This window comes from Capsicum annuum, chromosome 6, assembly GCF_002878395.1.
Source record: "Capsicum annuum cultivar UCD-10X-F1 chromosome 6, UCD10Xv1.1, whole genome shotgun sequence".
NCBI lineage: Eukaryota > Viridiplantae > Streptophyta > Magnoliopsida > Solanales > Solanaceae > Capsicum > Capsicum annuum.
The window spans coordinates 212,828,315-212,853,853 of record NC_061116.1 but is presented as its reverse complement, the minus strand read 5'-3'; the positions used below and the strand labels follow the sequence as shown (position 1 = coordinate 212,853,853).

Genomic DNA, 25,539 nt, shown 5'->3' with positions numbered 1-25,539 from the left:
CTGATTCTAATGGAATTTTTAGGTCTGGGATATTTTTGATTTTTTCTTTTATTTTTTGGACTAATTTAACATCTTCTATATTAAAATTTTTCTGTCCCTTATTACCTGTTTTTGCATATAATGGTCCTGCTATTTTTCCTAAATCCTGAATAAAATTCCGTGCATAATTTACTAATCCTAAGAATTTTTGTAAATTTTTTGTTGTTTCTAATTTGTCTGGCATTTCTAGCACCTTCTTTGCTATGTGTGGTTGTAGTTTTACTTTTCCATTTCCTAGAGTTATTCCTAGGAAGTTAATATAAGTCTTGCATAGCTCCATCTTCTTTTTACTTATTATTATGCCATGTTTTACAAATAGTCTGAAGATTATTTGTAAGTGTCCTAAATGTTCTTGCATATTTTGACTAAATACCAAAATATCATCTACATATACTAATATAAAGTGTTTATATTCTCCAAATATGTTATCCATTTTTCTTTGGAAAATGGGCGGAGCCGTCTTTAATCCAAACGGCATGACTAACTATTCAAAATGTCCGCTTGGACATGTGAATGCTGTCCATTCTATGCTATCTGGATGCATTTTGACTTGCCAGTAGCCTGACTTACAGTCAAATTTACTATAACCCTTTTTATTTTGAATTCTATTGATTAACTCACTTTTATCCGGTAGTTTGTAAGCATCTGTTCTAATATTATCATTTAATCTTTTGTAATTAATTACCATACGAGTTTTACCCCTTACCTGTTCACTATGATTTCTTACCATAAAAGCTGTCGATCTATGTTTAGAGGTGGATCTTCTTATTACTCCTAATTGTAAGAGTTCCTTAATCTGTATATCAAATCCTTTAGTGTCTTCATTATTTGCTTCTATAAGTGCCGTTTTTATCGTATATTCTAAATTAATTATATCTAATTTACACATTATTTCATTGGCTTCCCAATGAGCTAATGGTCTTTCTCCTATTATCTCCATTTCGTCTAATATAGATATTATATTTTCTAAATCCTTTGGACTGTTTATTATTCCTATTTTATCCATCCCTTTTCTAAAATTATAAAACTGAGTTTCTATACTTATTAGAGTATATTCCTTTTCTATATTAGTTAAGCATTCTTGTCTTTCTGCATTGAGCAGAGTATAGTTTCTAACTTCTTCCAGATTTTCTTTTAGCAGGTTGCTGCATTGATTATTTTGGCAATCTTCGCAACATGGTTCTGGAAGCGATTTCTTTTTACTTGTTTTTAGTTTTCTAAATACTGTAGGCGATGTTACTGTTTGTACTGGTGTATAAGTCAGGTCTTTAAAGAGCATTATTCCATCTCTTGTTAAGAGACATCCTCCTTTATTCTGTATACAAAATCTTAGTCCAATAACAAAATCTGATCCTATATTTAAGTCTCTTGCTAATATTTTGTTAACATTGTAAACTGGGTTATAGAATTTATTGCATGTATTTAAAAAGCTTATTTGTGCTTTTTCTATGTAATAATTATAGATATTTTGCGATCCATCCATTTGAGTGGTCATTATAGGTCTGTCAAGTATTTTTAATAAGTGTTCTGGTACTATTTCTTCATTGATTAAACAGCTAGTACATCCTGGATCTATTAATGCTAGCGTTTCTATTTCTACGTCTTTTATTTTAATTTTTACTAATACTTTTATTGTAGAGAATTCTTTGTCTTCGTTGCATATTAGACCAGTGCTATTATCTTCTAAATTCATAAGTTCTGCTTCTAATTTTTCTAAAGGTACTGCTTCTTGTGTATCCGTTTCTTCTATGGTGACTTTTGTTTTTCCTTTTTCTAGAATGATTAATCTTTGTTCTATATCATTTAATCGGGTTTCCAAAGTTGATACCCTTAGGTTTAGGATTTGATTATTTGTATACTTTTGTCCGTTATTTATTTCTGACTCTACTTTAATTTTTAGAGTGTTTTCTATGCAATTTATACATGCCTCTAGGTAACATTTTTTACATTTAGCTCTGTTGTCTTTACTTGGGTACCAATTACAGATACGACATCTATTACTATCTAGACCTTTATTTCTTTGAAATTCATGTATACATTCTTGATTAATATTCATTAAATTGTTAATCATTAGGTTGCTTAAGTCTAAATCCTCTATTTCTTGACCTAGCTCATTAACTAAGTTATCCTCGTCTGATTCGAAAGAATCAGATTTTAGATTATCTTTATCATTTATGTCAATACTTATTATTGAGTATATACTTTCTATATCTGACATATATTCATCTACGTTTAATAAAGTTTCTTGAAAATCTTCTATTAGTTGAGAATTTCTAGTTCTATTATTATTTCTCTTAGGACATACGTTGGCTAGATGGTCTATACTGCCACATGTATAACATTCTAGTTTATTTTTATAATTTCTGTCGTTTCTATATTTTCTAACATGTCGATCTCTATTTAACCAAAGTTTTTTAGCCTTTGACTTTCTTAAGAAGTATTGTTTTCTACTATATGGTTTCTGATTATTTCTTTTCTTATACTTTTTATGTTGTTTTTGATCGTAATTCTGGGTTGTGTATATAACAGATTTACAGAAATTCATTTCATTTCTTTTTAATTGTTTTTGTATTTGTATGTTTGTACACTTTTCTGTTAATATATCCATTATATGTTGTGTTCTATGTCCTATTGTCCATTTTAAATTTGGGTTAGCAACTACCCCATCTCTCTTATACCATCTATCTTCTATTTCTCTTCCTAAGGCTCCTGGTAATTTATTAAACAATTTTTTGCCTAATTCTTCATTAAAGGTATTTCCACTGACAGTACAATAATAGAAATAGTCTTGTAGGAATTTCTTTATATATACCCAATGTAAAATACTTAATTGTTCTAGTTTAATTAATGCTTCCTTTTGTAGTGCTAATAATCCACTATTTGGATCTTTCCCTGTTAATAACATGTGCATTTTATTTGTAAAATTATAGGAATTTGGTCCCATACTTAATAGAACCTGGAAATCATATGGGCAGTTTGTCTTAAAACTTTCCCATGTAGCTTTTGCAGATTCTCCTAGAAAGGTTTCTAAGTATTTATACATTGTTTCTGTATCTGTTTCTGTATAATGTCTTAAGTAATCTGCAGCTACTATTCCTTTCCATAAGTCTATTACTGTATCCCACATTTGGGGATCATATGCTGCTATATTTAGAATTTTACCTTTACTACCTCCTTCTTTTAGTTTAATTGGTTCCTCTATTGGCATTCTCTTTCCTGCTGGTTTTGTATAATCTCCCCTAAGTTCTGTATCGGGGTTTATCCTAATTGCTGGTCTTCTAGGTACATTACCTGTACTATAATCTATTGGTTGAGGATTAGGATTTGTCTGTTGGAATGGGCTAGCACTAGAGGAGCTAGTTGGTTCTAATTCTGCTAGTTCTTTATAACTTATGGTAGAACTTAGTATAGAGAGTTTGTCTTCATTTTTTCTTTCAAAGACTGATTTATTATTTCTGTATCCTAAATTATCATTTCTCTCTAAGCAGTTTTTAAAATGTTCTACACATTCTTCAATTTTCATGTCGTCTTTTTGACATCCTTTACATTTAAAAGTTATATTTTTATATTCTTCCGCTAAAGTTTCAGCCTTTTCTATGGTCATGTCTACTTCATATCCTTCTTGTAATACTTCTATATTCATAAACTCACTTTTTTGTTTCGATATTACTTTCTGTGTCATCATCGTCTAGATTTCTTTTAGTTGTGTAATTATAATCTGTAAACCTTACTGAAGTTTCTCCCTTACTTGTAGTATATAATAGATGAGACTCTGGAGTAAAAATTTTTGGTTTAGTAAATTTGTTTAGATTCCATTCTAAACCTGCATATATTTCGGGATCTATTTTTATTGGTTTTATTAAACTTATACCTTTGTTTCCCATTATTTCAACTACATCATTTACTTTTAGTTTAAATTTTGTATTACTACTTAAAGTTAATTTTCCAATAAAACCTATGCACATTAATAAATTATTTCCGCTATTCATTTCTTCGTATCCCTTAGTTTGGATTCCTATTTTAATATTATGTCCAAATTCTTTTAAGTTCATTAGAAAGTCTGGACTGATATAGAATATTCCGCCATTATTAGTCATATCTACTTCCGTTAATCCTATTATTGACTTCATTATGTCTGACCATCGGTCATCATATATCGTTATTAATACTTTGGTTCCTAAATTTTTTCTAGTTAAACCTTTTATTCCTATAACAATTAAACCCATATGCATTAATACCATTCTATTATTTTTTAGATGTCTTAAGGAATTAGCATTTACTAAATCTAGTACTTTAAAATCTTCTCCTATAGCCGATATTTGTTCTTCTCTATAATGTCTGTATAACTGATTGTCTGTAGAAAAATATCCTGCATTATATAATGTCTTAGGATTTAATAATTTTAATTGATGTTGTTGGAAGATTTGTAGGTCTTTGTCTACATCTATTATTTCGTTAAGTTCTTGATTCTGTTCTATATTAGGTTGTCGTCTGCATATTCTTGCTAATATATTATTATTTCCTATTCTATTTTCTAAAAAACTTATTCTTTGTCTTTCTTCTCCTTGTCCTGTATTATTTTCGATGGCTCTCCGTCTATTTGATAGAAAGTCCATTTTTGTGGTTTTCGTATTATATTTTTTCGTTCTTATTTAGGAGTTAGTTCAATTCTTTTTAATTGGTTAATATGTTCGTCTATTTCTAGGTTATTGTTTGGTTGGACCTCTTTATTTATTAAGATATCTATTTTCTTATGTAGTTCGGGTAATTTTGGTTCCTTTTGGAGGGGTTTTTGAGTTTCCTTGCCTTTAATCAAGATGTCTATCTTTTTGTGTAAGTCTAATAATAATTCTATTATGGTATTATTTTGTTTTAGTAGAATTTTATTCGTTTGACTGGAAGGTATATGCCTAGATAATCCTTCAGGTTCACTATGATAATTTTTTGTTTTTTCTAGTGCTTTATTGTAGTTTATATCTTCTTCACTCATGAAAGTGATATTTCTTCTAATCTTTTTGTTATTTCTTGTAAGTCTTTGATCTCTGTTGTTATATTTTCTACTTGTTCTACAAGCTTAGATATTAGTTGGGTTGTTTTTACTTCCAATTCTTTAGGTTTTTCTATTATGGTTGCTATTAGTTTTTCAATTTCTAATTTTGTCGGTATTTTTTCCAAATTAAACTTGTGGTTTAAATACTGAATTTTTCTGTCTATTTCTACTTCTTGTGACTTTAGATAATCTAGATTCTGTTCTATCTTTTCTAATGTCTTTCTATATTTATTCTGAGTAACTTCTATTTGGTCTAGAGTTCTTATTATATTGTTATCCTTTTCCTGAGTTTTCTCACTCGTGTTTATCAAAAGATCTATTATTGTGTTGTATTGTTTATCTTCAGAATGTAAAATATGTTCTCCCTGATTAAAATTACACCTTATGGTGGAATTATTTTTTAATATTCTATATTTCTTTTCTGGTTGAAATCTAAGATCTAGGTAATCGAGGTGTTTTAACGAAGCTATCTTGTTATCCTAAGTGGTTTAAGTTAAGGTATTTTTTGCTTAGCTTAGTTTGATATCTCAATCTACTATTTGTATAGGTTATATCCAAATCTACTTCCTGTATATTTTCTATCAGCCTAGATTGTTCGCTAATTAATGCTTTTTTATAATAGTTAGATGTTATGGTAATTATTTCGTCCGTTTCCTTAAAATTTAAAATATTTGTTTCTAGATTTCTTATTTCTTTATTTAAAAGCTCTAATCTTTCTACAAATTGTTTTCGGATTTTTACAAGTTGATGTTTATAGATAAATTCTCTATAATATTGTTGTTGTATTTGTCTTATACACTCGATATATCTTATTGGCATTTATTATCCTAACTAATAAGCTTTTCTCTTAATACGTTCTTTAAGCCACTTTATTGCTGAAGTACTATTTTCTAAGTCTCTCTCACAACCTTGTATTTCCCAATTTATTGCGCTTAATAAGTCGTTATAATAAACTTTATGTACTCTATTAACTTTTAGTAGCCTTTTTAGACCTTCTTCTAGATTACGTTTTCTAGCTAATATGTTGTTTCTTTTTCTAATTTCTCTATATAAATAGAAATAACTACACCTTATATCTTGGAATGATCTATGTTTTTTTATATAAAGTTTAGAAACTTTTGCGAGTTAGTAGGTAATGTTCCCAAAACCTTCTCGCTCTGATACCAAATATAGTGGGATATTTCGATAATAAAATATTTCAATAAATCAGAAAACAGTGGTTTCTCAACTTCAGAAAAACGGTGATTTCAACAGTAAAAACAGTGAATAATGATCTATTTTTAGTATATCAGTTTGTAAAAAACCTACTCAGTACTCCCTCTATCCTACTGTTTCTTCATGTTATCATTCTTATAGTTTATATTTTCCCCAGAGTTTTTTTTTTACCCTGTTCATCTCTTCCTCTTAATCTATGTTCTTAACATCATACTTCTTTAACCACACCCCGGAAACTTTTTGTCTGGCAGCTAACACTCGTCCTTTGTCTATTTTGCAGACCTATTGGACTATCAAGGCCAGAATTCCTAAGAATTTACAGGTTAATCCATCGTTGGTATTAAGAAATTAAGAGGATAACCATATACTAAGGGTAAGAATTTTATAGATAATTTAATCTACATGATTTACAAAAAGAAGTAACATAGCATGAATCAAGTAACTTTTGGGGGTATTTTTGTCATTTATAATTTTATCCAATGATAAATTAACTTGGGATAACTTATACCACCAAATATGTGGTATAACTTATCCTGGGATTATTATTAGTCTCGAGATAAGTTATTTCGAGTATTGCCAACCAAAAAATGTATAAAAAAGTTTATCCCAGGACTATTTTTTTATCCTAAGATAATTTACCTTATTACCTCACACCAAACAAGCCCTAGGTTTCTATGAAAGGAAAAAGATGCTCTCTGGCGTATGCATATTAAGCAATATCCTCGTTTTAAAAAGTGAAGAAAATACCAAGACGACGCAATAACATCTTATTTGAAAATAACCATATTTATATCACTTTAATAGAATACAGTCTATGTACTATATTATTACACTACTTCTTGACCAATATTTTATTATTTTTAAAATAAACCAAAGATAGAAATAATTCAGCATTACAGCTAAAACAATTTATTACAACTGTAACTACACACGATTGAAGCTTTTGTCAACTCGTCCTAAAATTTGACTGATGGTTAACAAGATGGAAAACGAGAGTACAACGTGGCGATGGGCGAATCTAACTTTTAAGATATGAATTCGCGTGAACTCCATACCCTGTGTTTGTTTTAATAAAATCCAGAAAATACTTATGAGTGATTAATTGTGAAGCCAATTATTAGTTTATGTGCACTTGAGATCATTGTCGTAACCCATAAGCCATAAACTTTAAATCCTAAATCCACCTCAAAGTGTGGCTCAAACCCACATGCACATAATAACAAAGTTATTGATTTTAAAAGTTTAACTACAACAAAATGTTCAAACCCTGTTTCAAAATTTTCAGAAATGCTAACTCTATAATCATCCCTCCATCTATGGTCATGGTATAACATAACTAATCACCCTTCCAACCCTTCTCTGAAAGCAAATAAAGTGAGTGATTTTGCAGACTTCTACATAACCATCCCTCCATCTATGGTCAAAACCTGTAAAGGAGAAATGTTCTTAATAAACAGATGTTTTAACATGAGGTAGCAAGAGAGAAGCTTTGGATAAAAGACGAGATGAAGTCACGTAAGATGGAAGTACCTGTCCGGTAATATAGCTGGCTGCCGGATTGAGTGCCAGGAATTCCACTAGTCCAGCAACATCTTCAGGTTGACCATAGCGTCCTGTATTATGTGAAACCAAAGTTAATATTCTACGGTCTACAGGAACTATATTGTCCTTTTATTTGTAAGATATAGATATGAACCATATGTACTAAAAGATTAAAAGGAAATAGCAGTTACTTTTACTAGTTAAATAAATGATTATTCATGTATAGACGCGTACAAAGTCTTTGAAATGTTGGACGCAAATTGAAGAAGGGAATTCTACCTTCTATCTCAGTTGATGTTTTGCAGTTCAGATTTAGTTTTATTCGTTTTATAGAGACAAAATTTTCGATTGATGAACAGGAGTTATTGCATCTGATGTTGTCTTATTCTACATGGAGTCCTAATATTCAATCAAGTAGAAGACCCTTTCCTCATCTTAGATGTGCAGGGAACTCGTCATTATGTTGAGAAATAAATGCCAAGAACACTTGAATAGACATCTGCACTTACCTAACGGAATACTTTGCAAAATTTTCTTTTCAATGTCTTCACTTAGCTGGGCAGTCATATCAGATGCAATAAATCCAGGGGCAACAGCATTGACCTGTCGAAAGGTAAATTCAGCATAAATAACCTAATTATGAGCCATTGGAAGTCATTATATCCCCTAGAAAAAGAGAGAGAGAGAGAGAGAGAGAGAGAGAGAGAGGGAGGGAACTGATTAGTTTGTCCTCATCAGAAGTAATTCCTTTATAATATGCTTCCCAAAATCCTTCATAACTAGCATTAACATAAACAGCTAAGGCAAAGCAATACAAGGGAATGACTAGGAGCACTTACAGTAATATTCCTGCTGGCATATTCTTTTGCAACACTCTTGGTTAAGCCAATGACTCCTGCTTTAGCAGCACTATAGTTGGCTTGCCCTGCATTGCCAACTAAACCAACAACAGAAGATATGTTGATGATTCTTCCCTGAAAGGTGTAGATCAAGCCTAAATAAAAATTCTGAAGTATACAAGGAACAATATCAAAATGCATTGCATTGCTTTAATTTTAGTGATCAATTTTTTTTCGAGGACCAGAATATATCACTAGATAAACACATGTTGGCAACAGTCTCATTAGTTGGCATTTGGCACAAGCTGGCAATCTTAACACACTCAAGGATAACTCAATTTGTTTCTTGTTTCGTATGAACAACAACTGGTTCAAATTGATTGAAAGGTAACTTTCAGCAACATAGCAGGTGACAGAATCTGAGAAAATGAACCAGCAACTGAAACCCATGAAAAGGAACAGTGAAACAGATTCTGAGTCACATCACAACCAATTTCCAACATGAGAACATCCAAATCTGAAATCAACTCAACTTTTGATGCTTCTAACAAGAGAGGAAACTAATTGACGTGCCAATTTCACTGTTATATTATCTTTTAACGCTAGGTGGGAATGAAGTTATAAGCTATCTCCCTTCAACTAATGTATCATTATCTTCTCTGTCCATTTTTCCTTCAGTCCGGAGTTTTTTCCCATAAACTGTGAAATCAATATAGTGCAAGTATCATACATTTTCAGCCTGTCGTTGTGTTTTCAGTTCCTTTAATTTTAACTTTGACTAGCATGTGTGTCCAAGAAACCAGGAACGGCAAATATAAGTTTGGTTATTCTATCCAAAGGATAGGGATGACCCCTGCCCCACATGATTGTTCTAGTGATATTCTGCCATTATGAAGTTTTGGAAAAGGCTGGTGTGGACGACCACCATGTGATGAAGTCATTGGTTATAACTGTTGTAGGGTCCATAGAGCTAAGCCTTCCATTACCTGCGACGGATCTCTTCGGTAAATAAACGAACGTACTTCCCTTTATGCAACAGTTTCCAAAAACTTGAATCTTTCCAGAAAAACAATATTATTTCTAAAGCGCAAGAGGTAGACTGGCAAATTTACCTTTTTCTTTTTCATCATGATTTTAGCTGCAGCCTGCAACAAGAAGAAGGATCCCTCATAAGAACCTTATCTTCAAAATACATACAGGTTTTGGGAGGAGGGATTGGGGGAGACAACCAAAATACCAATTGAAACACAGCAAGCGTATGCACCTGTGTGCAGAGAAAAACTCCAGTAAGATTCAAGTCAATAACCTCCTGCCACTGAGACTTCTTCATTCTCATCAACAAGGTATCACGTGTGATACCTGAAAAGAAGAATAAGAGAACTACTGATTGGAAATTCTAATAAAACTGATGCAAAACAGGATGCCCGTTGCTAACCTGCATTAAAAAAATACTGCTGTACTTGTATATTTAGGGTAAAAACATGTTCCTCTCTAACTAGACAGTTGCGCAGATATTTGGATACTCAATGCCACAGAACAAATGTTAACTTGTTGGCATCATCTCGGTGCAAAATTAATTAAATGATCTTTTTGACTTGTCCCCACAAGAAAAAGGTGGTATATCTAACCTGCATTATTGATTAAGACATCAATTGTTCCCCATCGATCAACCACCTGCAGTTGTGATACTTATGAGGTGCAATGGAGCTGGCAACAACTGTGATAAGATCCACCATTTACTAATATTACGAAAAAAGAGAGAGCTCACAGTTTTTATCATGGATTCTACATCTTCTTCTTTCGAAACATCGCCTCCAAAAGCCAAGGCTTCGCCGCCACATGCTTCAATCTACAAAATATGACTTCTTGAATCACTCAGAAAAGATCTTTTCTTTTTTCTTTCAGGAACGTGAGAGACAGCCTAAAGCATGAACCTAGTAATTTGTTCCCGCACCCAAGAATAAATGATTGCTCGTTGAAGGAAGTAGACAACGAGAGTTTCAGTGTAGCTGATATCACAGGTTTCTATCAGTTAATTTTCAGTTCCCAAATAAACCAAGAAAAAAAAACCAACAGTATAATATGTCATAATCCAGACGATCTTTTTGATGAAGAAAAACTCTCTCTCCCTCTCATAAACTGGTAATTACCTGTGTTAGTTGAAGATTATTTTGACATATTTGCAATTTGCAGCATATACATCTTTAAAAGATATGTCAAACGGTTGGCCAAATTTGATAACCATTTTCATTTAATATTATATTATTACACTGTAACTAAGTTAACTTTCCTTTTATAACCAAGAAATCCCACATGAGTTAGCCGGCCCCACCCCATTTGGGCCACAGGTTCAAAGCTTGGGGGAGTATGAGCCTGCCCCTCTACCTTGCTCCCCACTTAAATTCCACGTTTTTATGATAGTGTTCTAACGAAAGCTGGGGGAGTGGTTTGATGACTAAAATATAATGCTAAAACAAATTCTAGACTAACAAAAGGGAAATTTATGTAATGTACCTTAGAACTATTTTAAATTCGGGAGGTCGCCTAAGAGTTGACAATTTGAAGGACAAAATAAGTAACCCAGCAAAAGAAAAAAGCAAACTAAGAAATCACATGGAAGATGGAGTATTCTACAAGATACAGATACTCTTCAAAACACCAGACTGAGGTTAGAGATACAGTTCACGTTTCAAAGTAACTAAAATGAAATTTTCAGCTGGGAATGGAAGTACAGTGATAGTAATCTATACCAAAAATTAAACTATATAATGAATTACCAAAAGTGGAACACGTACCTCTTTGGAAACTTCTTCAGCCTCCTTTGAAGATCTCGCATAGTTCACTAGGACCTGCCAACAACATTGAACTTCATATCAGGCAGGTAGGGAGAAAACTTATAAATTGATGAATAGTAATGCCTGCCTATCCACCTATGTCAGCTAATGAACGTTATTGGAAGTTTTTGAAAGAACTAAAATCTACGGAATCCATATTTTTGAAATGCCTGACTTCGCGTAGTAAACACTAAGCTAAAGAAGAAGAAGAAGAAGAAGATGAAGAGGAGAGGAGGACCCGCTTCACTTTCGCCTCTGTCCCATGTTAACATCAATTTCACCTAAAAACAACATAGAGTAACACAAACTAGTGTTATTTCACACTTGATATGACGCCTTTCGGATAACTGATTTATTTTTTTGCACATTTGAAACTATCCTTTTAAAGCCTTTTGTACTTGATTAAAATTACCCTTTTTAAACATTTTACTCTAAGATGATGCACAAGCAAAGGAAGACATTGTGAAAGGACAAAGAGGGTACTTCCCATTGTTTCACTTTTTATCTATTGCCAACGGAAACACAACTTGAGCAACTACCATAGCACCTTAAAGGTGATGCTGTTTTACAGTGAAACCACAAAGGCTGCCAACAGGCCACTAAATCGATCAATACCATAGAGTACAAATGAAAGAGTGAAATTAGATAAATTTCAGTAATACACTAACAAAGAACGAGTTTTCTGGCTTCCTGGGCTTTGGTTCAATGGCAAAGGTAGTAGAGGATGTGTGGTAGGCAGATGTCACGGGCTCTAAACCTAGCTATTGAACGAACTGAAGCATTTAAGTGGAATAGGATAGAGCAACGAGCCCATTATCCACCAAGTTCCAAATCTGAAAAAGTAAACTTTTCAAAGAAGAATTTTCCTGGTATTTTCTGGTAGTTAACACTCCAGAAACCAAAAGGTTTTGGTATTTGACTGACCTTACAACCAGCCTTTCCCAAAGCCAAAGCAATTTCCTTCCCGATTCCTCTAGAAGCACCAGTGACAATTACAACTGGAGCTTCAACTTTTGCAGCAGCCTCAACTCCAGCTTGTTCGGTGGTTGCCACCTGAGCCCTCACACCTGATCATTTCACAATCTCATTATACATCTATATAACTGATTATATAAAGAGGAACATATATAGAACCACATGGGAGAAACCCCTAAAATGAGGTCACGAAGGGGTTTGGACTCCAGAATCCAGAGTCAAATAGTTTAAAGTGAGCAAGCTACTATATTTACTCCCTACATTCACTTTTCGCTTCTCAAGAGTTGAACAGCATGAACTTTGATCAATTTCAAAAAGAAGAAAAAAGGCATGAACTTTGACCAACATTTTTAGATATAATCACGTTAATATGAAAAGAATTGTACAATTTTGTAGTAGTATTTTCTGTATAGTTTTGAATATTTAAATTTTTATCTAAATGAATTTAGCTTCAAAAATTAGCTAAACTGACTCTCGTGAAGTTAACCATGATGAGTAAAAATGAATGGAAGGAATGTCAATATAGATATAATCATGTTAATATAAGAAGAAATGCATTTGTGTAGTATTTTCTGTATAGTTTTTGAATATTTAAATTTTAATCTAATTTAATTTAGCTAATTTGACGTCATCTCGTGAAGCTAAACATGACGAGTAAAAACAAACAGCAGAAGCATTCATTAATCAGGTAAAATGCTAACATACATTTCTCAAAAAATAAAAGAACTGCATTCAGGATTTAGAGTCAATAAATTCCATCTATTATATATACATCTTTTCAAAAAAAAAAAAGGGAAAGCAGTGAGGTGAGATGGATTAGATCCGACCTGACAAGGAAGGTAAAGTACCTGAAGCGGCGGAAGAAGAGGAAGACCAGCGCTGCAAGGAAAGTGATGTCTGAATAGGAGCAGAAGGAAGACGGAGATGCGACAGCTGGCGCCGAATGCAGGAGCTGGCGACGGATGCGGCAGCGGAGGAGCGGGAGGTGGCGGCGACGGAATTGAAGGCGAGAGTGGCCATTGAACGGAGTAAAGTGGCCAGCTGTGTAAAGGAGGAAGATGGATCAGTAGTGGGGAGAGTATAGCGTGAGCGTCTTTTATTGTAAATGTGGCGATGAAAACAAGGTGCCTCCTTAGTCGTTGGGCGTTTCAAACAAGGAAGAAAAGGGGATGTAATACAGTGTTAAGTGAAATGATTTCTTGTTAATTTAGCTTTAGCCTATGAGTTAAGGGTTTGGTGACTTTATTTTGACCTTTTTGTTGTTAAAATTAAAATAATTAGATGTTGTATTGGTTAAGTAATCGGGAGGTGGATTTTTCACTTGAAAGATTTAAGATTGAATGCAAATGTCGTTTGCGCTTAATCATGAATTGTGTTATGGGATTTACCTATTGTGGATTATATATGGGATTTATCTATTGCGGGTTATATCTTCTGATTGCTCATCTGAGGGACAAAGATTATTGCAAAAGTTGTGTGTTTTCTGAGGTTCCAAATAAAAGAAAGGTAGTATCATGTTTGGTGACGTTTTTAGTTTGCTATGTATTATGTATGACTTTATAAGATTTAACATATCAATTAAGACGTTTGATCACCAATCCCTTTATAATGGGAAAAGGACATGGGTGACCATTTTTTAAAATAAATTGACACAATTTGAAAAGGTGGACAAATATAATCTGTCGGTTAAATTTAATTCTTTTTTTAGTCATTTGATGTAACTGGGCACATGCAGTTTCTATATTCAGTTGATAGACTTTTATACCAAATTGATACACTTTTATATTATATTGATACACTTTTAAAAAAGAGAAAGGAAATTCTATGCAAGCACATGCAGTCCCTATGCCCAATTGGTACACTTTTATACCACATTGATACACTTTTATACTACATTAATATTCTTTGATACCTCATTGATACACTTTTATACTAGATTAATACACTTTTATATCACGTTGATACAGTATATATACTATATAAATACACCTTTTACAGAGAAAATCTGTGCAAGCATATAGTAATTCGTTATTCGTGAATTTGTTAACTTCATCTAAATTTTTGTGAAAATTTGTGCAAACATATACAAAATTTATTAAACCCTGTACCTTTACTGTCCAAACATTTCTTAATTTTTTTGATTAAAAAGCGAGAGATAGCAGGAAAAGAAATAAGTCGAAGTGTCACTATAGTGTTAACTCATATGAAAACAGATAGAATGATTATGGGTGGACTTGTATTTCATGTTTTTATTTTTGTGATCGCATCTGAAAAAATAAATGGGCGGACAAAGTGGACTTTTTTCAAAATAAAAAAAAATAACATTAAAAGAAAAAAATAATGAAAATCAACCCCCCTCCCCCCCCCCCAAAAAAAAAAATTAGGAAGAAAGAGAACGTAACATGTAAAATAATTGACATTAAAAGTTAAACAATAAATAACGGAAAGACAAAAAAAAAAGGTATGGGGGGGGGGGGGGGGGAGGGGATAGTAGCAACAGAAAAGCCTAAATGACTATCTATTGGAATTGTCAAATCATTAGGGGTGTATATAGGTCGCGTTGGTTCGATTTTTCATTAAAATATAACCAAACCAATAATGTCGGTTTTCTAAATCTATAAACCAAATCAAACCAATATACAATCGGTTTTTAAATTTCGATTTTAGTCGATTTTTTTTGTTTTCTCGAATTTTTACAATTATAATGTGATTGAAGAAAAAAATTAAATGTTTTCACTAAAAAGATTAAAAAAAAAATGGTCATAGAGTAGTGTCAATTAAAATTAAGTTGACAAATTACTAAGAAGGGATACCCAGTGGTTCAATTTCTTAATCACTAGTCACAGTAGCTTGTCTGAAAGTTCCCTTCACATAAAATGTGAGCATACAAAATAATGAAGAATTGGAGACAACGTATTAAAAACTTAACTTCATAAAGTAATTAACTATAACATAATTCCATAAAAATAAAAATAAAAAAGAGAAACAAACCTAAATCACAACTTGACGAACGAATGAACAAAATGTAAAGTGAAGCAATGAAAAGTTTTAGGTTTTTATATGGCAAAAATTCAAATATAGGTAACTTTTAGTCCATAATTACAAGACATGGTTAATGTTTACATAGTTACAAAACATAGATATACCTTAAATTCCTCTCTTTCTCACACTTTTTCTTGCCTCTCTCCTCTTCTCTCCCCTCCTCCATTCATGTCCCTCATTGGTCCTCCCCCTTCTTTCTCATTTTTTTATTTTGTATAATTTCAAGAATTGTATATTTGTATATAAACTATGCAAAATGTATATGTACAGACTCAATATAAATTCTGCAAACTGTATATGTACATATATATAGTTATTTAATATACACTATAATAATATACAAACATTCAGATATACAATTGAAAAATAAATAAATGTACATATACAATTAACAACTTATACATATATGACATATAATTGACATATATGACTTATACATATTCGAATTATTCAATTGACTTATACATATACGACTTATACAATTATATCATATATACAGTTAATATACAATTTATACATATGCGCATATATATACATATACAATTAACAACTTATACATATATGACTTATATAATTGACATATACAATTGACATATATGACTTATACAATTGACTTACACATATACTACTTATACAATTATATCATATACACAATTAATATACAACTTATACATATACGCATATATTATTGACACATAATATTTAATTGATAACAATTTAGTTGAATTGAGAAAATAATGATTTGACTAAGTTATCTCAATCAAAATTTATGATAGAAAGAATTGCAAAATATAAAAAATAAAAATAAATAAATTAAATCTAATATCAAAAATACTGAAAATTACCTCAAATCTTCAATAAATATTCTAAACAAATTTATGTGGTGACAAATCCGTAAAAAAGATTCTCCAAAGTAAAATCAAGGATGATATCTTGTGATATTAAAGTGATTTTGAGAGAAAAATAAGGAGAAAAAAAGTTGAAGAAGGTCTCCCGAAGAACACTATTATGATGTTGTCGTTGTTTCTTCAATGTAAAATCAAGGATATTAGAGTGATTTTGAGAGAAAAATAAGAAAAAAAAAAGTTGAAGAAGATAGCTTCAATAATCGTGCGTTTTTTTGATGTTCCTATTGTTGCTTTTTTTTTTTGTTGCCAATAGAACAAAAAATAATAATTTTAAACTACCAAATAACTATGAATTGTAATTTTTTAAAACATTAACCATACCATGTAATTAATATAGTATTTTGTCTATAATATATATTTTTTTCTTTTTTATATTAATATTGAGCTTTATATTAATTTGTTACTAATGGGCAAATATTATAATTAAAGGCCCAAGAATATATATCTATTTTCTGAATATAAAAAAGTAATAGAAATAATTAGAAAGTAGATTATAAGTAATATTTTTTTACTTATAAAAAATTAAAATTATATATATATATTATGTCGGTTTGGTTTGATTTTATTTTTGCTAATACCAAACCAAATCAAGAATGATTGGGGTATTTTTTTTGCCAACACCAAACCAATCAAACCAAACCATAAATCGTTTTTTTTTCCTCAGTTTGGTTTGATTCATCGGTTTGGTTTGACTTAACGGTTCAGTTTGTACACCCCTAGCTATATTAGTAGAAATATTTTGGGCGAGCTGACATTTGTGTCCTTTCCCCATTTATAATCTCATATAGCTAATATACTAGTTTCATCCAGACCCGGGTTTAAGATATAAAAATAAAAATATTAATTTATGTTATATTTTTATCTTATAATTAATATTAATTAATGAAATATTAAACATGTCTTTTTGATACGTATTCATAGCTATTTAAGTTGATAATCATATAATTGAATAATTTAAATTAGAATATTGATTTCAAGGAATAAAGTATTGTTGGAGAATTAGATATATTATACATAGCATGATTTAAAGTATAATTAGAACATTAATTTAAAGCCTTAACAAAATTAATTTAACAAAGACCGGTAAGGATTACAGTAATACATTACTCATTTACTTATCATATTTATTTTTTCACACCCCTTAAAGAATAAACTTTTCGTCCCATTTTAACTATTGATTTGATCTTTTTCATGTCCGCTAAGAAAAATAATAAATACAAGATATTATTTATTAAATTGTACTATTTAGTACTTATATTTAAAAAAAAAACTTAAATAATATTCAAAAAAAATTATAATGGTGTAATAAAAAATCATTGCAAACTTTAATTTTATATTAAAAATTATTTTGACATAATTGTTTTTCAAACTAAAGTGATTGTTTTTAATAAATAAAAGAAGTTTTAATTAAAAGATAATCCAATAAATAACAAGAAGAAATTAATTATAAAAGATCAAGTGGAGATGATCTTAACAAAAAAAGGAGGGGGCAAAAATGAAATTATATTAAATTGATAATACTATTATTTAATTAGGATAATTTTCTAAAATTATTTTTTACTTCCGAGGGTTCGGGATATTAAATTGATACTACTATTTATTGAGAGGAATTCAGTACAATTACATTTACTTTTAAAGGTGTGTCTTGTATTAAAAATTACTTTTTCCATTTCAAAATAGTTAGCATTTTTGTTAGAAAAATTTGTCTCAAAATAATTGACACGCATAAAGATCAAGAAATAATTAATTATTTTTTTCAACTTTGCCCTTAGAAATAATGACTCTCAATATTTATTGAAGAAGATGCATGTAATCAATATTAAATAAATAACAGGATCATATTAGTCAATTTATATTCTTTATTAATTTTTTCTGAAAAAATTATGTAAAATATATATATACTAACTATTTTAAAATGAATAATGAATAGAATATATCAAAATTAGAAATACCATACAATATGAACCGCAATAAAATAAAAATAAAAAGTCTTAAAAAAGTACACTACACTTCAAATTTTAAAATATATTACAATAATATTATTAATCATTTCTTATATATTTAACTACAACGAAGAGGATGGGTTGGTGGGGGTGGGGGGCGAGGGAAATAGAAGCAACCACCAAAATAATCAGTTGATCAATAAAATAATAAAATGATTTTTTTCCTATAACTTGTAAAGATTTAGACAAAAAGACAAAAAAGGGAATATGTTAGCTATTACATTAACGTGTAAGCACATGATTGACCGATCAGGCTGTGAGGACGACGAAATTTGGCTATTCTCGTTTATATATAATAGAAATGTACAAATTATGAGGAAATTTACATATGACAGTAGAAAATGAAATAGTTAATTCTTGCATTATTAATATTTGTATAGCGAATTCGGGCATTATTAATTTATGTATAACTAATTCATATATTATAAATGCTAGCGATTCAGGGGTCGAGCTATCCTTTGGTGAGGGGTTCATCCGACCTCCCTTCAGAGGAAAATTATACTATTTATGCATGATTAAAATTATTTTTATGTATATATAATAGATATTGAACCCCTTCGGTTGTTCGTATGTTTGTTTTTGAGTGAAAATTTTAACTCCACCACAAGAGGAATTTCGCCACCAACGTAATTGAAAGCTATCCAAAACTGTAATTTTTTAGCGAATTTGTTCACTTTTGGGTGTGTGTTTGGTAGGGAGGTTTTCTAACAGAAAAGGAAAACTATAAGGGGTCGTTTGGTAGAGTGTATTGGAAAATTAATGCATGCATTAAGCATTAGTTTAATGTGTATTATTAATACCTTATTTGGTATACTTTTGCACCCTATGTATAACTAATGATTGTATTAATTATACACTCTATTGTGTATTAAGGTGTGTGTTACTAATACCTCAAAATCCATGGTATTAGCAGTGCAACGGATCCAATATATGAATTAACATGATTAAAGACACTATTATCCCTAAAAAAAAATTCACATCTTTTCCGACATATATATGGAGGATATTTTTGTAAAAAATTTTTTTTTGTAAGAAATTATTTAATTCATGTTATTTTAATACATCAAACCAAACACTGCATAAGAAAAATACAAACATAACTAATGCAACCATAGCTAACACAAACATTACTAACACACTATATTTTGCATTATTCTTATACACTCTACCAAACGACCCTACGGGAGGGAAGGAGAAGCAAAACTATTGATAACTGACCTTTCCTTCCACTCTACATTTTGAGGTACTAAGATTTCTTGATTATTGGGATATAGAGAACAGAAGTACTCAACTTATGATGCAATTTAAGCTTGACAACAACAAATCAAAAGTTTGATCCAGTTGAGGAATCAGCAGGGACATGGAAAATACTGTTGTACAAAAAAGAGTGTAATACATATAGTCTCCTTGAACAAGTCTTGAATTTCCAATCACACACAACTTTGAAGAGAACCTAGTATTCAGTCATATAGTTGCTTAAGTCATATTTAGTAACAACTGAGGGTCGTGGCTGAGAAAGGACGACATGGGTTAAGCTTAAGATGAGCTTTTTACATTTGAAATAAAAGAAACCTAAGGTTGAAGGGTTTGTCCCCACCACTGATGTAATAAAAAAAAGTTGTAAACAAACTTATAAACTATTACTGAACCGATAGACCCCTAAAAACTAAAAGGGTGCAAACCATAAATTCTCCATGAGCTGGTCTTAAACTTTAAGTTACACACTTAACTTTGCAGATGACCGAATACCCCAATTTATAGTACCATTTTAGTTTCTTTCATTTTCCAAGTCATCAATATACTCACTTACTTGACCTGTTTCAATTGAAGGTGAAAAGTTTACAGCTAAAACACTCCTACTAGACTGGTATTTTGGTTAGGTAGTCAGGTGGATACAAATTGAAGTAGTGGACAGCTCCATCTATCTAATCCTTTTAATACTAGAGGAGGCATGAGTACTTCACTTTCAATCACCACTTCTATCATCCTTGCGCCAAGTGTAAGGTCTCTAACTCCTAAAAAATAAAGATAGAGATCCATTCTACACTCCTCAAACCCCACTCGTGAAATTACACAAGCTATGTTAGTATCAAAAACAAGCTCTCTACCTTGATTTCATTCGACATGAGCACTTTGATTTATTTTTTGCTCGTTTCCTTTTCGAGGTGGAATCCATTCTCCCGTTGAGTCCATAGCATCAAACAAATAATGACGGAAAGTGAAGATAAGCCTACTTCACCGACTATTCGATTAGTGATATACTGCTATTCTCAATATCAATTTCATCATTAAGCATCAGGCCATGAACCGGTCGTACCACTTGGCTTTTTGAAGGCTCGGAAAGGCACCTGACAAGCCCTTGATTAAAGTTGGCCCAGTACCTACCAATTCCTCCAGTCAACCTGATTTTCCTTTCTGTGGTTGGTTTAGGGGGAGGGCGAAGGGGAGCAGTGAGAAAAGTGCGGATCCAACGTTATTATACATTGATAGCAAGACAAAACAACATATCCAGTGTTCTGCAGACACATTTGAAAATTGGGGAAATCAACAATCCAACAAAAGACCCTACATGAAAATCCAACAGTAAACAGACGGCCACACTCAAGACCCGTGAAACAGCCTCTCGTTTTGCTTTATTCTAAACTGCATTTTTGCACTTCTAAATATGCCTAGCAAGCGTCAACTAAGGCAACATCGTGCTCGGAACTGCCACTTTACTGGACTGATGCCATGTGCTTAATCAAGTCCACCACCCGGGTGCTGCAATCCCAGCAAGGAAAAACATTAGCATCGGACCATAAACCATTAAATGCCAACACAGTTCTTGTGAAGAAGAATGCTAAAAGATGGGAAGATACGCATATTATTGACCCTTTACCAGAATAAGATCCCGTGTAATAGCACAGGCTTACAGCAGCTCTAAATTTAAAGGCATGTAAAGTTCTTAAGATTTACCTGTATCCCACTTCGTTGTCATACCAAGAAACAAGCTTCACAAAGGTCTTGCTCAAAGCAATTCCAGCCTTGGCGTCAAAGATGCTTGATCTGCAAATTATTTTCATTTGAATTACAAATCAGTCAAATTAACGCTTCAGCTCTCTAGTACTGTTCACGCTGGGTCAATACAAAGGGAATTCACAAGAGAAACACTTGAGCTGAGGTCACGAAAAAAATGCATTACGCAGAAGCATGACACTTAAAAATTTTGAGTGAGGAAAATCCATCCATCATCCTCATTCAGGCACATAATATGGAACAAAACTTCAACAATTCATCCTCACCTGTTGTCCCCAATAAAGTCTGTAGATACCACGTCATCTTCAGTGTAACCTACAATTCCCTTTAATTTTCCTTCAGACTCCTCCCTAATGAAATGCAATAGCAAAAAAAAAAAGAGCAAATTAATATAAAATAGCCGGCAGCTATTAAGACGAGATGAATAGAGGCCATTAGGCCATCTCTACTATTTCACCCGGCACTATTGATCTTTTTGCGTGAATGGAGAAAGACATGTAGTATATACTTGCCAGAATTGAATGAAGCACACAAGCTTTTAGCATTTTTTTACAGGGCACAGGGAAGGAGTAAAGTACACCGTCTTACTTGATAGCAGCCTTGATTTCATCATAGGTAGCTTCTTTCTCCAACCTCACTGTGAGATCAACCACAGAGACATCCACAGTTGGAACTCGGAAAGACATTCCTGTTAACTTTCCATTCAATGATGGTAGAACCTTTCCAACAGCCTTAGCAGCTCCAGTGCTGCTGGGGATAATGTTGAATGATGCAGCTCTTCCTCCCCTCCAGTCCTTAGCAGATGGTCCATCAACAGTTTTCTGGGTGGCTTGAGTTATAAAAGTAACAACTACTTAGTACACAAGCTACAAAAGTTGTATTAAATTCTATATAATGTATAAAACAATAATTACCGGTTATGGAGTGAACTGTAGTCATAAGGCCCTCAACAATTCCAAACCTGTCATGAATAACCTGGCAAAGTGATGCCAGAAATTCTGAGAAATCATTCAAAGTTCACATATAAGCTCAAATATTAAAATGAAGAACAGGGCAAGAAACAAAAAAGGAACCTTTGCCAGAGGAGCAAGGCAGTTAGTAGTACAGCTAGCATTCGAAACGATGTTGAGGTCTGGCTTGTATTCCTTTTCATTGACACCAACAACAAACATGGGGGCATCTTTGCTAGGAGCAGAAATAACTACTTTCTTAGCACCACCCTGGTGATAACAACAACCAAAAAAGTTTAAGCAGGTACATAACACCAACTAACCAATACAGGAAATCCAGCTAGATGTACAAGGAAACATGTGATAACCATATAAATTCAAACAATGGTCAATCCAAGAAGTCAACACTCAAATATCATAGCATTAGCATCAATTTGCACAAGAACTCATATACAGTCAAAACAAACAATGTACACCTCGACTCATGTAGAGAAAATCAACACAGTTGTTCTAAATTTCTTTCAAGATGACAGCGTACTATTGCCTTAAGTTACACAATAACTTCATTGGAGAGCAAAAGAAAACAAAATAGCACAGGTGTTAAGCCTCAACAATTGCACCTTCACTAGCAAATGCATAAAGCAACAAGCATCAGGACTAACACTTAAAAACTTACATTCGAAATACACAAAATCTGGAACTTCTAACATGCACAAAAATATAGTATAAAGAAAAAATGACAACCAAGTTCACTACATGGTAATGCACCAAGTGTTCAGGCCATGGGGGAAATTTTATATGTTGGAGCATCAAACTATGTATTATGATACGGGTCAGATAAGGCAAAATAAGAACAGATCTTGTTCTTTAGGATCACAAACCTTCAAGTGGGCAGCAGCCTTGTCTTTATCGGTGAAGACTCCCGTTGACTCTACGACATACTCTGCTCCAGCCTCAGCCCATGGGATCTCCTCTGGGTTTCTTCAGATATCCATACAATAAGTCCCAATCAGTAATTTGACTTGACCCAAGAGAACTTCTAATGCAGTTTTCATACGTTAATAAAAAAGCTACACACATATATTTACCTAATGCCATATACAGTAACAGGCTTCTCACCAAAGAGAAGAGTCTTCTCGTCCTTAACCTTGACTTCATTGTTCTTCCATTGACCGTGAACACTGTCATACTTAAACATGTATGTCTGCAACAATCATCATATACAATCCCCATCAACTTAACACCTCAAAAACCAACAATGAATTTACTGATAAATGTATGTCTGCAACAGTCATAATATGAAATCCCCATCAAATTAACACCCTCACAAACCAACAATTAAATTTACTGATACTGCTGCTAGTCAATTTCATTATGTGAATTTCGCAAAACATAAACCAACTCAGCCACAAATAAACTAAAAGAGATGTGTTTTGCCCCACAATTCAGGAAAGTTATAGAAAAAAAAAACTAAAAAACAGAAAACAAAAAGAAAAACATGGAAGCTAACTATTCATATGAAAATAGATTAGTATCGATAAAAATGTCTGCATACTAAAGAACAACTGGAAACCTACAGTTGTGGCTTCGTGGTCGCTGAAGTGGGTCTCACATTCAAATCAAAGCAGAGGAAAAAACAATAGGTGATTTCTTCCTATCTGCCTTTGTGGAAACAGTTACATGGTAAATATTGTTGGTGATAGGTGATAGGTACCACGTAGAATTAGTTTTAGTCAAGCTGCACGAAAGCTAGCCCGGACACCAAGGTCATTTTAAAAAGTGCACAATTGGATGAACTAAATCTAAATGTATACAACACATATAACAACCCCAAACAAGCTTTAGGTTATATTGCTGTAATTGATTGCGATGTACCATGTAATCGACGGTGATGAAAGGATCGTTAACAGCAACGAGCTCAACATCATCCCTTTGAAGAATCACCCTGGCCACCAATCGACCAATTCTTCCAAAACCTTCAAACAAAACAACATCCCAAACCCGATCTTAGCCAAAATCACAAAGTAATTTCATGAAATAGAGCAAACGTACTAGAAAAAGTAACAGATTATATACCATTGATTCCAATCTTAACCTTAGCTGCAAAATAAAAAAAAGTACAAACAATTAAAAAAATGGAATTAGTCAAAGCCTGTTATGAACTGAATATAAGATAATTGCAAAATTATTGAAGGAAAAGTAAGTAACAAAACTGATTATACCCATGGTATTTCTTTGGTTAGCTGAGAGGGGAAAAGGAGTGCGATGAAAATGGAGAGGTTTATGTGAAATGGAGTGGAGTTGGTGTGAAGGGTTTAATAGAAATTGTCGGTAATGGGAGACCGGGAGAGCCGGTAATTGATGTGATTCCCCTTCATTGTCTTTCTCAATTCTTTACTTTTTTTTTTTACCACTAACTATTTTTATTATTATAGTTTAGAGTTTAACATAAAATGGTATTGTTGGAATATGTTACAAACTTTATCATTTGAAATAGTACCACCTTTTATTGAATTTCTTTGAAGGGGGCATATGTGTTTATATAAGAAGATTAAATTTTTAAAGTGTAGTTTTGTTTATTGATTTATGCAATTATATTTAAAATCAAACCGTGAGTAAAAATTTATTTGCATGTGTCAAGTTGATATAATTTGGCACAAAATTAGGTGCAGTTAAAAGTCAAGTCGGGGATGGATACAGTAGTCTAGTTGTGAATTGATTCAAATTCAATTCTTTTCAGTGTCAAGCATAAATTCATAATGAAAATCTTCTTTAAAATTATACCAAGAAATAATAATTTTCTAAAATAGCATTATTTTATATTATAACAATTGTAAACCTTAAAAGGGATGGACCTCTATAGAGTATTAATACTCATTCTGTGATACTGTTGAAATTTTAAGATTAAATTTTTTAACTTTAATCATGCATTCAAATAGAAGTTTTAATTTTTTTTAAAAATAAAATTCCTACATCTGAAAATCATGTAAAAAATTATTATAAATGCCAAAATAACAATTTTAAATATTTTAATTTAAAAAGTTAATTAACTATTGAAATTATGACTACATGCAACATAAATGAGGAGGATGGAAATTTCATTCTATTTTTGGATGGGAAACTGGCA

The 25,539-nt window shown here is 32.0% G+C and overlaps 2 protein-coding genes across 2 annotated transcripts; both read right to left on the bottom strand.

The window, feature by feature from the left end:
• Window positions 1-7,698: 7,698 nt before the first annotated feature.
• On the bottom strand, window positions 7,699-13,514 carry LOC107875870 (3-oxoacyl-[acyl-carrier-protein] reductase 4-like). The gene is made up of 11 exons (NM_001325076.1): window positions 13,343-13,514; window positions 12,444-12,586; window positions 11,481-11,534; window positions 10,454-10,534; window positions 10,314-10,359; window positions 9,950-10,044; window positions 9,798-9,830; window positions 8,686-8,820; window positions 8,356-8,449; window positions 7,835-7,917; window positions 7,699-7,731 (listed from the first exon to the last, which is right to left on the bottom strand). The coding sequence occupies exons 1-11, from the start codon at window positions 13,512-13,514 to the stop codon at window positions 7,699-7,701; spliced, it is 969 nt and encodes a 322-aa protein (NP_001312005.1).
• Window positions 13,515-20,907: 7,393 nt separating this feature from the next.
• Window positions 20,908-24,800, bottom strand: LOC107875869 (glyceraldehyde-3-phosphate dehydrogenase, cytosolic). Its single transcript, XM_016722738.2, has 11 exons — window positions 24,635-24,800; window positions 24,489-24,512; window positions 24,288-24,388; window positions 23,501-23,616; window positions 23,294-23,393; window positions 22,536-22,682; window positions 22,377-22,437; window positions 22,051-22,291; window positions 21,729-21,812; window positions 21,403-21,492; window positions 20,908-21,207 (listed from the first exon to the last, which is right to left on the bottom strand). Exons 1-11 carry the CDS (start codon window positions 24,636-24,638, stop codon window positions 21,162-21,164), a joined length of 1,014 nt encoding a protein of 337 aa, XP_016578224.1. The 5' UTR covers window positions 24,639-24,800; the 3' UTR covers window positions 20,908-21,161.
• Window positions 24,801-25,539: the final 739 nt, after the last annotated feature.